Genomic DNA, 12,371 nt, shown 5'->3' on the forward strand with positions numbered 1-12,371 from the left:
GAACCTGCAGCCTCTGTGCACGAGGCTCGCCCAGATCACTAGGCAAACGACGCCCCGTTTAGATTTTTGACCAAATAAAAACATCATCTTTGTCTTTTCACAGTTAAATCTATCATTCACTCTGACTATTTGCTGCATAAAACCTTAAAAGAGGTCTTCTCTGTGTTGACATAAACCCTGTCTTACACCTCCTCCCTCAAATTGGTTAAAGGCATCTAAATCATAAAAGAGAAACTGTCAGTGTTCACTCTGTTTGCTTTTGTAGGTCACAGAGAGGCTGTCAGTCTGATTCATAACCAGTTAAAAACTCCTCACTGCAGCTTTAACACAGAGGTCGTCTGATAGGCGGACGAACAGCGGAGAGATTTATTCACGAACGCCAAAACGATCATAAACGTATGTTAATACAGACGGACTTTTCTCCTTGACTCTAATAGGAATAAGAAAAAGTCATTTGAGGGAGTTAAGTGATGTCGCTGCGGGCCTTTTTAATTTAAGACAACAGCGTTCAGAGTTATCTGTACTCAGAGCTGCGGGGCGGACAGGCCGCTTTGTGAGGGGAATTCAATTGACTGAGCAAATCGCTCTTTTTACCTACGAGGGATTTCTTTTTAATCCAGACCAATTAACGGAGGGGCGGACCGAGGGATTCTCGTGACAAAATACAGAAAACAAGTCTAATTTTCAAAGAACTGTTTGCAATAATTCATTCAGTTTTATAATTAATTTGATGCCTTTATTAATATAATCACAGTGTGTATAAATTAATGCTGAAATATGAGGCAATAATTTGTAATTATTTGAAATAATTACATTTTGTGTATTCTAATTGTCATTGCTAATAACTCGTGGTACGCTCATGAAATTAATCCAAGAATTTGTCACGTAATTGACTTCCTAAATATCACAAATAATGACAAATATTTTCAAAAGACAACAAATTAATTATCTCCGGACGTTTCTGTCGGCGGTTTAGGTCTCTGTAATCTGAATGAATGACAGGCAGCCGCCTGATTAGGTTATTACAAATAAATCTAGCCTTAAGTAAGCAAACAAAATCAAGCGGGTGAAAAATCAAACAGCACTTTACTTTCGCTCGCTTCAATTAGCCATTTTAATTACCTTTTATATTGGCCTACCACAACAACAGAAGCAACAACAATGCACAAACAGAAAGCAGGTAAATGAGGCCTTGACATAGACGCCACTTTGGGGGTAATTATCCAATTTGTTTGCGGCAGCAGAGTTCTAACAAGCAGCCAATTACCAGGCAAAGGCTGCGCTGTGGAAACCTGTTGAATTAATTGAAAGAGCCACCGTGGTAAGAGAGGGGGGGGAGCAGGCAAACAATTTAATTATGAGCCAGCAGCCAGGGGCATTCTGGGACACGGGTCTATACCCCAGGGTGCGACTGTGTGTTTGTGGGAGAGTGCCATGAAATCAGCTCCGTGGCTCCACATATGCTTGACACACTGAGCTCGCAACACGTCTCTGACCCTGCAGAGGAAAACGGACCGGAGAGGAATTAATCACTCGGCTGCGTTTGGGCTCTCACACGGCGAAAAACAAACACAACAGAGCGGCTTTAAGGAGAAATCATCACTTACTGGAGTTTATAATGTATCTCAGGATTTAAATTGGGTCACAATGCAAAGAAAACAGGGAAGAAATATTAGACATACAACATCTGGGGGGGAATTTACAGACATTTTGATAAGTGCATCCATAAAAGTGGCGATAGAGACATCAGTATTAATTCTCCAGAGGCATTTCCAAACAGAACAGGGCTTATCTTTGTCTTTCCCATGAAGTGTTCCTCTTTGTGCACTTACCCACTGCTGGGAAGGGGATGAACCTCTGCACCAAAAGCCTGGTGGTTGGGCTGAAGCGGCTGGCTTTCTTGATTAAAACGTTCAAACCAACCTGCAAACAATCAAACACAGGTTTGGTTTAAAGCCAATGATACACACATTAGATATCTGATATTAACTGGTACAGAATAAACAGATTCTGGTCCCTGACACTGACCCTATGTTGTGTTACTGGGCCTGTCTCCCTGCTTCCACCATCAAACGCTGCACTTTCTTTAACACACTGGAAGGCTGCGGTCAAAAAGCCTCTGAAAGCACACCATCACCACCTCAGCCCTCCAGCTCTCCCAGGCCTGGCGGGGGGTCATCACCAGAGCAGACGTTTAATTGGAGAGCTCCTGGCCCCCCTACCCGCCTGTCGTTCCACCCTCCAGGCACCCCGTGATTTTTTTTTCTGTGCTTGTTGCCGTTGTCAAGCCCGAGGGCAGCAGCCGGATGAGCGCCCAGCAGGACTAGTAATTGGCTCGGTTTGAGCCCGGTGTCCACACTAAGAGCTGTGTCAGGCAGGTGTGTGAACGGGGAGTGGACTCTTTTGACATCTTGGTCTTTGATGTGATTAAGGTAAGAAAAGAGGTTAAACTGCTGAGGGCGTCTTTCAGAGGTTTCTGCTGGGGGTTCTAATATTCTGTTCGACCTTAAAGCTCCTGTGAGGGATTTTTTAACAGGTAATGAAACAAACTAAAAATGAATAATGATGCCTCATGTTGACCTACAGAAGCAAACAAGACCATCAGCAACATGAAATGATCATTTCAATATTGTTATTTTGAAGGATTTTAATGGCTGCCAGGGGGTAGGTGTCAGAGAAGCATGCTGAAGAATACATTTTTACTGTTTATTCAAAATACAGCAGGAGGATGTGAAAAGACCACCTGCACGATCAGCAAAGAATTAAGGATGCACTTTGTCCACAGGGGGGCGCCAACATCGACACAAACCAAAAGTTCCTGACAGGAGCTTTAAAATGTAAATCAGTTAGAGCTGCAAATGCAAAAACTAAAGACTAAGCTTTTATTGTAATTGTTTTGGGGATCTCTGACTAACTCCAGCTTTTTTATTCGATACAAGTCTGATATCATCCTCATATATTTATAAATGTCTGAGCTACTGATGTGTCATGACTCACTGCGATGGAGACGGCGCTGGTCACCGCTCCGAGGTATCCCTGGAAGAATTTAGAGACTGGAGCCGGCTGAAGTGAGACAAAAAAATGAGAGCAGGTGTGTGAGTATTTCAAGCAGCTCATGCAAGACAGTTCATATGCAGGACACAGCAGAATTTACTGAGCCTGGATCACTTCCTGTTTACCTTTGAGGCATTGCGGTTGCAGTAGTTCACACAGGCGTTGTGGCTCTGGTTTAACCACTGCAAGAGAGAACAAGTCAATGAAGAAGAGTAAGTTGTTAGTAATTGAGATGGTTATATTGTGATTGCAGGTGCTAGCTTAGTGGACTGTAACAGACTATTTTCAAAACAAGAAATCAATAAATTCATTTCCAAATCAATCTAGGGTGCAGAATATTTTGTTTCTAAGGTCATATAAAAACCAGTATCAGCGTTTGTTTGTTATTGTTATCACTTTGGCATCTTACTGTTGAGTTCTGGCAGTTCTGTAGCAGGTTTAGTAACATCCAGCCAAGACTGCAGCTGACTATCATGACTTTGTGGATACATCATGAAATAAATCCAAACTTTAAAAGGTAGTGCATATTCTTATCTTAACTTTCAAAGTGTCATGATGTTTGTATTTACCTGCCAGAAGATAGTGGTCACTAGTGTTTGATTGGGGAGAAGGAGGCCAACAACCTGCCCAGGGATGAAAAGGGTTCAACAAAACAATAAACATTGTACAAACAGATTAAATAAAAGACAAAAACAGAGCATGAAGAATATTTGTTGTCTCGCCTCCCTCAGATATATATGATGAGATTTTAAATGATACATGATTAAAAGAAGTCTTACCACAGGTGTGCCGAATGGAATAAAACCTGTAAGATGACAGAGTTAGTTTCATCACTGTGACAGTCATACACATTATTATTTGTTTTAAGGTGTTCTGCTTTATAGTCCTTTAAATAAACTCTTCTCATGTCAGTGTTGATCTCTACATGTTAAATAGAGCAGTAAGTTTTGGGGCTGAATGATGTTGGTATGACGTGTGTATTCCTCCTCCCTCCGACACTTCAAGGTACGTTTTTAAAAATGTACCTTAAGACTAAAATACTCGTGTGCTCCTTCAGAGGCCTCGAGAACATCTCGTCGCTGTGGGAGAGAGGTTTTAATCAGCACCCAGCTGAGTCTGACCTTTCCCAGACAACCTGAAGAGCCCCGTCGAGCCGTGACAGTTCCCGGGGTGAACGACACCCTCGTGTTGGACCACATAACAAGCCCCCAGATCCCACTCCCCCAACCCCCCCCCCCCACAAGGCTTCCACACCGAGGTACTGTACCTGACATCCGAAAGGGCATGAGGATCTTCTCCCCTGTGTCAGGGTGGATGATGGCCTGAAAGAAGAACATAATGATCAGCATGAGACGATAATGAGAACTGAATGATGAAGTTCATTCTGCTGAATTAAAGACAGGAGGAAAGTTTAACTGAAGGTATAGAAGTAAGGAAAAGTTTTAAGAGTTAATAGAAACTAAATAGACATGATTTGATGCGTCTTCTTTAGGTGTACCTAAGCTTTAAAGTCTTCTTAAGTAAGTAAAGCAGCATCCTCTCTGTCCTGAGACAAGCAGGAGACTGCTTCACTGCAGATTTGATCAGCTGATTTAAGAAGAACAGGAAGTTCCTCTTAAAGCTTTTGAGGCCAGCCTTAAACTTGAAAGAATGAGAGCACTGTCACGTCTGAGGGTGTGAAATGCATCTAATAATGTACACAAAGTCCAACGCTGCACACAAACCGTCAGATCAACCACCGTGTTTAACATCTGACAGCTTGAGTTTGCCTGATTGAATGGAGCGAGAGGCCGGGTATACCCTGAACACATCGCCAGTCTATCACATACAGTGACATACAGACAGACATGCTCACATTCACATATAGAGTCACCAATTAACCTCACAAGTAAGTCTTTGGACTGTGGCTGGAGTGCCCACACGTGCATGAAAAGAACATGTAAACTCTGCACAGAGAGCACAGAGATTTGACTTTTAAAGACCTTATTTTAAAGATGAATGTGCCTGTATTGAGAGAAAGGACAGAGGATGCAGGATTGAGTCAGAGGCAGGAAGGAGAGAGGGGAACAACATGCAGCGAAAAGGCCGAAGTCAGAGTCAAACCCAGGACTGTCACCTCTAAACTGGACTTTGAGAGAGCCTAAAGACATTTTTTTTAAGTTGTGAAGGCAACTCTCTAATAAAATAATCAAATATGAAGTTTTATTTAGTCATTCATGCTTTTATAGAGCCGACAGTAAAGCTGTTGCTGATTTCCCATGACTGTGAATAATTTACTGCACCTGCAGTTCAGCTTTGGAAGTTGGCGCTCAGTGCTAATTAGCATCAGACTTAAAGCCTCCTTCACAGTCTTAGAAGCGGAGTTTCTAATGTTGCATTTCCTTCCTTTCATCATCTGTTTGCTGCATAAACAGATCAGTGTTGACCCAAAGTGTAAAGGCGAGTCTGAGTGTTGTTTGCCCCTCCTCTGGCCCGTGATGCAACAAGCAGAGATGAAAACAGACAGTGAGAGTCGTCAGTCGGATACAGAGAAGAACATCTCACCTGCTTTATTTTTTGAGCGTGCCAAAGCTGTGAAGACAAAACACAACCACTGTAAGGAAGACGAATGTAAGTCATCTCATGCTCTTAGACACATTTCTCCTTACTCTTGTCTCTATGCGCTTAAGAACTCATCCTGAACACAGTCACCCTCTTTAAGCATCACCACTTCTCTAAATCACCAGAAAAGCTTTCTAACTTGATTTAAATGTCCTGAATGAGTTTGTAAATCAAGGTGAGGTGCCGTTACCTGAGCATCTGAGACTCCTGGAGGCAGAGTTCCTTGTTTGAACTGGTTGAGCAGCTTCACAGATTCCTGCAGCCGCGTCTGATTTGATACAGAAAGATCAAACTTCTTGTAATGTCACACATTTAAATCAAGCTGGCAGAATTTGTTGCATTTAGATATGAGAGGATGAAGAAATTTAAAGAATATCGTTACCAATAACACAATGAAATGTTCTTAACTTATCCATAATGTCCCTCAGAATTAATAAAGGATAAATAAATCTATCCAAAAGTCAGTAAAATGTGAAGTCCCGTCTTTCCAAAGACTCTAAGTCTGCTCTGAGGTGTTTTTCCTCTTCCTCTCTGTGAGCCGCACAGCTCGATGTGCGATAATTGTGTTTCACTAAAACTTTCATGCTGGTTTTCAGTTGACAAATGAGTTTCCTAAAAGGTAATGAGCAGCTTTCTGTGGTGTGATCATTGTCTAATGCTGAGCAAAATACCGGGTCATGTGGCCCAATTTGTTCTAATGAGCTTACCATCTGTGTGTATGATAGAGCTAGGAAATCATAGCCGTCCCTGTTCCACTCTCGTCATTAGGGGCAAGTTGAGGCTATGCCCGGCCCAGCAGGATGCAAGGTGTGTGTGAGTGTGTGTACGAGAGTGCACACGCTCTCCGCCCCCCTCCCCGGCTGCCCCACATGTCCACACCTCATCACATCCCAGGAGCTACTGCCGCTATTACTGTCACCAAAGAGCCCGCTAACAGCTCATTACCCCGAGCGCCCGAGCTCTGATGGCTCCGTGAAGAAAATTACCAAAACACAGAGAAGAGCTGAGGAAACATGAGGGTGGAGGAGAAACTGGAAGAGGAGGCTCTGTGGCCCAAAAGTTTAAAGAACAGTCCCTGGTCCAAGTGAGTCCAAAAGTGTGTTAATGAATTAGTTTCAGGATTTTGAGAACTGAACTAACTGAGCCAAATTCAGCGCCTTCATTTCCTTGTTTTGGTTCTCTTTTTTGAAGCTGAAGAAACCCAAGAAATGTTGATCCTCAGAGACTGACTTCAATCTAGGTTAAACAAGGTTCAAACAAAGATTGATTGTACTTTACTTTTAAAACCTAACCCTTACCGTCCTCACAACAAATAAGGTTTCATTTCATGGACAACTCACAAATAACGACTTAGATCTCGGTCTTTATTGTCACTCTTGGACCAGAGTTTGCTCTTTTCTTTTTCTCACACTCTCAGTACTTCTCTGTTTTAATATCAGAGATTAAATGAGGGAAACTCTGCTTTGGAAAGCAGACCATGCATTGTAATACCTGCACTGTTCATCTCTCATCCTCTGACATGTGTCCTCTCTGCTCTGACCCTTAATCATCACTCTCTCCTGTCCCTTTCTTTTATTGTATTTATTTATTTAACCTTTATTTAACCAGGGGAGTTAATTGAGAACCTATTCTCATTTGCAATAACGACCTGGGCGAGAAGGCAACACAGGTGGCATGACAATAAATAAAAGACAAAACAAAAAACAGAGAGGACATACAGAGAAACCTAGAGACAGAACAATACAATACAAAAATATGACAGCAGTGAAACACTTAAAAGCAATTCTCCATCATGTACAGCTCTCTGTGGGTCCGTGGGTCTGTCCATATCACATATGAATACCTTTTTGGGTCACATGAGGCTTGCCAGGTAAACATCACCTACAATCAGGATGGAGGGAACAGTACAGTGCACCCATGGAATAAAAATACAAAGTGTGTGTACCTCTGTGATGAACAGCGTGCTCGGGTCAATCACATCCAGGAAGTGCCTGAAGCGACCAAAGAATGTGTTCTGAGAGAAAAAGAAAATCAAGCAAACATAATAAAGTCAATCAAAGAAAAAGTCATGAAATTCAAATTAAGCTGGTATTATTATTTTAAGCATAAATGGATAAACACAACACAACTTGTGCTCTTTAAAAGTATGATATTTCCAAAGCAAAATAACAGAAAGTCACAAATCTGAATGAAAAATGAACTTTCCCTCAGATATAAGTAGTCAGAAAGATCCAGTTTGATTTCTTTAAGCGGGTTGATTCCAGCTGTCAGCTCGAACGCACTCACACTACAACAAGCCAGCTGTTCTAACACACCAGGTGGAGCCTCCTCATTAATACGCCCGTCAAACTGTTTCCTATCTGCATGTTTTAGGGACCCGAATCCACTCACACCAATCGCAATTACTTTCTCTAATGACTGTGCCAAAAATACCTTTCAATCATTTATTCATAACCGAGCATAAGGAACAATTTAGTAGCTCGCATTGCAGCTTGGAGTGGCAGCATTCCCTCCCTAACTTTACTTTAATTACTCCAACGGCTAATTTGGAGGAAAATCTGGTATCTGACTCGCTGCTGCACTGAACATATGGATGGTTGGTAACAACACGGGAAAGGGACAGTTTTCAAATTAATACATCAAGCTGACACTCGTAGGTAAGAGAGGACTTTTATCATACTTCTACTTCAAGGTTATTTTGACAGTGAAATACCTCAGTTACCTAACAATTCAACTCTATGCTAATGATAAAAAATAATTATTAAAATGTATGCTCAGTCTTTAAAATTGATGAGCTGTGTCAAAGATTTCCATTTTTTAATGACCTGCAAAATCAAGTGTCTTTAAAAAAATATTACTTTTAGTTGTTGTTGTTTTTACATTTATGCTAATAGTAGACATCACATTGTATGGTGCTAAATAAGTCATGTAATGTCTAATTGTTCTACTTCAGTTCTAAGCAATGTAGTGACCATTTGCCTTACAGTTTGTAAATAATTTTTTTCTTGTATAAATTTTGTATGTTATTTTAAATCAATTTTGACATTGATATACCTTAGTTAGCTAATCTCTTTACAAGAGCCCTTAAATTGATGCGCTCTAATTGTGCCAAAGATCTCTATTTTCTTATGACCTGGAAAATCAAGTGTGTCTTTAAAAGAATATTACTTTTGGTTTTTGTTTGTTCCTTTAAATGCTAATATTAGACATCACATTGTATAGCACTAAATAAGTCCTGCAAGGTCTAATTATTCTACTTCAGTTTTAAGCAATGTAGGGACCATTTGCCTTACAGTTTGTAAATTCAATTTTTTTAGTATAACATTTTTTATCTTGTACTTGAAGGTGTTTTTTTTTAAATTACCCAATTTTGACATCGATATTCCTAAGTTAGCTAACAATCTCTTTACAAGAGCCCTTAAATTGATGTGCTCTAATTGTGCCAAAGATCTCTATTTTCTTATGACCTGGAAAATCAAATGTGTCTTTAAAAGAATATTACTTTTAGTTTTTGTTGTGTGTGCATTTATGCTAATATTAGATACCACATTGTATGGCACTAAAAAAATCTTGTAAGGTCTAATTATTCTACTTCAGTTTTAAGCAATGTAGGGACCATTTGCCTTACAGTCTGTAAATTGAATTTTTCTAGATTATTTTTTTTATCTTACTTGTACTTAAAGGTATCTTTTAAAAATCAATTTTTGTCAAAAAAAAAAAATCTAAAATTGATATACCTAAGTTAGCAAACAATCTCTTTACGAGAGCCCTTAAATTCATGCGCTCTAATTGTGCCAAAGGTTTATATTTTCTTATGACCTGGAAAATCAACTGTGTTTTTAAAAAAGTTACCTTTTAGTTGTTGTTTGTACTATATTTCTTTGTGCTCAATAGCTTGTGGCTTGAAATGTCTACTAGCTAAACTAAGCTAGCAAAACACCAATGGTCACAAATTGCCATCTTCGATTTAAAAAGTTTAGCTGATTAATAAGCTTATTGTTGCAGAAAACAGTTCAAATGACAAAAAAATACAATATTTTTTTTCTTCTTCTTAATAGTTAACATATATAAAAGGAGTTAAATCCCTCAAAATCAGATATTTGAGGGGTTTTTTTTAAGGCTTTAACCTTTTATACAGTCTATGGTTTTAACCTTACCCAGAAAACCGTTGGTCGATTTTATCGTCAAAGGGATCGACCGTTGGGATTTGAATTTTGCGCAAGTTTACGTAAGTCTGCGTAACTCAACGTAACTCAACGTAGGTTGAAATCAGGTGAATTTTGGCCGTAAAGTACATATTTACATATACATAATTTAGAATAATTTATTTTTTAAAGTAAATACATTCACTTTTGTCGTCCATACATTTTACAACCCCTTTGAAATTCCCAGAACACATTTTAACATTTGTTGACAAACTGGGAGTTTGCGCCTGCGTAGTCGTCTTCACCCGAAAGCAATGACGAACTACAATTAAAAACCATTGAATTATTCAAAAGACAGACAAACAGACCATTAACATATGTCTATGCAGGTCACATGTCACCTGCCTGCAGTTTAAAGTGCACACATGAAGTGAAAACAGGAGTACCTGGTCGAAACGAGACCTGCCATACTGAAAGGTCGGATATTCAGACATTCTGCTGCAAACGTGCTTAAATCCACACCAGCTGTTTGCTTCTATCTAACCGCTGTGGGTTAAAAACAGCTGTCATGTGTTTACCACAACTTTATCAGATGTAGCTGCAGAGTTCAAACACCGCGGTGCATCATGGGTGGTGTAGTTCTTCCGGGTTCAGGGGTGAATGAGAGGACACTACACTTCCCAGGAGGACTTGTTTACAATGTTAAAAGGGGATTTAAGGAAGGGGTTGTTTAACATGTGTTTAGGATGTGAAGTGTTGTGAGGAAACCTGATATTTTGAGTTATTTGTTTGAGGTATGAGTGAATGAATGAATGAAGGAGGGGAGATGTGTTTAAAGAGTATAATATAGCCCTCTAGTGGTGGATTGAAGTTAAAATCAGTGCAGAATTGGACCTTATGGCATGATCCTCTGACAATAACATCACAAAATGAAGCATGACAGACTTATGAAACCTTTCAGGGATTATAGAAGTTAAATATGGTGGACTGTGTGTGATTAAGTGACCTACATTTGATGCATTATAATGTATCTAGTCAAAATAATACCCACAAAACTTAGAACCTAACCCTACATACATAAACCCCATGTGACTTTATGCTGTGAAGGATATTTCCTGTTAATTTAAAGTGAAAATATCACATATAGACGAATTCTCAGATATGTCACATGGGATTTTCCAGGTGTGATTAATTCACAGACACATTTGAATGCATTGCATGTGATATATGACTTCCCAGGGAATTCAGCCACACATGCAGGTAGTCAGGTATGAGGTTTTCCAGTGGAATGTGTTGGTAGAGGAGTGTGTGCTGTGTTTTTCCATCAGAAAATGATGTTTGGAGATAAACTAGGTGCATGGAAGATAGACATAAAAGATGATATTGATGAAACTGATTGGAATGATGCATGTCTGAAAGCACAAAATCAGACCATAAATACAAGAAACTACTTCAGTACAAGTTATTAATGAGAATGTACATAAGCCTCATCAAACTTCATAATATGTCTGCCAGTAAACCAGATGTTTGCTCTAAATGTTTGGATGAGAATGGAACTTTACTTCATCGTCTCTGGGAATGCCCAAAAATTCAAATGTTTTGGAAGGATGTAATTAAGTGTTTATCAGAGATTTGAATGTTAAACTTTGTGTACTTGGAATATATCTAAAGGACTTTAAGCAGAATTCAAGACAGACCAAATTTCTGGGCTTTGGACTTCTTCAGTCTCGCAGATCTATCACACTATGTTGGAAAAGTATGGACGCCCCATCTTTGAAAATGTGGATTAAAGAGCTTTCAGGCAGCGTTGGACTGGAAGGACGGACATATATGGTCAAAGGCAAACTGAAGGACTTTATTCAACTCTGGGAGCCGTACATTGCTATCATCAGGGATGTACATGTGGATTTTCTCTAAAAGAAACTGTGGAAATCACAATTGGTTAATTTAATTTATTTTGCACACTTGCCAATTGATTTTGGTGTGTGTGTGTGTGTGTGTGTGTGTGTGTGTGTGTGTATGCTGGATGAGTCTTTGTCTATGTTCTTGACTGTTCCTGTATGTAATGAAAAAATGTCAATAAACATATTGTGGAAAAAAAGAAAGAAAATGATGTGTGGCACTTATTAAATCCCAAAATGTGACCTCAGCCTTATTAATTTCCTTTCTGCAGACACGCTTGACGGTTAATAGCTTCCTGTAATAACATTTTTCTTTATTGTTTTTCAGATTTAGAGCAACTTACCTCTGTGGTGTTATCTGTAATGTAGCTGTATGTGTATGCACTTATTCCTTTTTGCTCTTTCTCATGTTAAACCTTTTTATTTTGTTCAATTAAGTTGAGTAAATTCAGTTTTTCATTTCTTTTTTAATTTAATCCCAGCCCTTTTCTGCCGCATAAATCAAACCTTGTATAATGAAAAGAGATGAGGTTTGATTCAGTGTAAACGCTCACATTCATTAATCAATAAAAGCACAAATCCTGATGTTTTATAAATGCAAAATAGAGCTGATTATAAACACACAGAAACACACAGAAACACACACTAAAGAAAGATTTACAACCAAACA

At 39.4% G+C, this 12,371-nt stretch overlaps 1 protein-coding gene across 5 annotated transcripts in view; it reads right to left on the reverse strand.

Moving 5' to 3' along the window:
• sfxn5a (sideroflexin 5a) overlaps positions 1–10,446 on the reverse strand; it is a 29,159-nt gene extending 18,713 nt beyond the window's left edge. For all 5 annotated transcript variants that reach the window (XR_004629741.1, XR_004629740.1, XR_004629739.1 and 2 more), the window contains exons 1-10: positions 10,247–10,446; positions 7,601–7,669; positions 5,846–5,923; positions 5,599–5,625; positions 4,322–4,376; positions 3,834–3,859; positions 3,624–3,677; positions 3,180–3,236; positions 2,998–3,063; positions 1,833–1,923 (exon numbers count right to left, since the gene is read on the reverse strand). Coding sequence is in view for 1 of the 5 variants with exons in the window: in XM_034675805.1 (XP_034531696.1) it covers positions 1,833–1,923; positions 2,998–3,063; positions 3,180–3,236; positions 3,624–3,677; positions 3,834–3,859; positions 4,322–4,376; positions 5,599–5,625; positions 5,846–5,923; positions 7,601–7,669; positions 10,247–10,294 (571 nt within the window). In the remaining 4 variants the exon portion in view is untranslated. The remainder of the gene's footprint in view (positions 1–1,832; positions 1,924–2,997; positions 3,064–3,179; positions 3,237–3,623; positions 3,678–3,833; positions 3,860–4,321; positions 4,377–5,598; positions 5,626–5,845; positions 5,924–7,600; positions 7,670–10,246) is intronic.
• Between the last annotated feature and the right edge of the window lie 1,925 nt (positions 10,447–12,371).

This window comes from Notolabrus celidotus, chromosome 22, assembly GCF_009762535.1.
Source record: "Notolabrus celidotus isolate fNotCel1 chromosome 22, fNotCel1.pri, whole genome shotgun sequence".
Classification (NCBI taxonomy): Eukaryota; Metazoa; Chordata; class Actinopteri; order Labriformes; family Labridae; genus Notolabrus; species Notolabrus celidotus.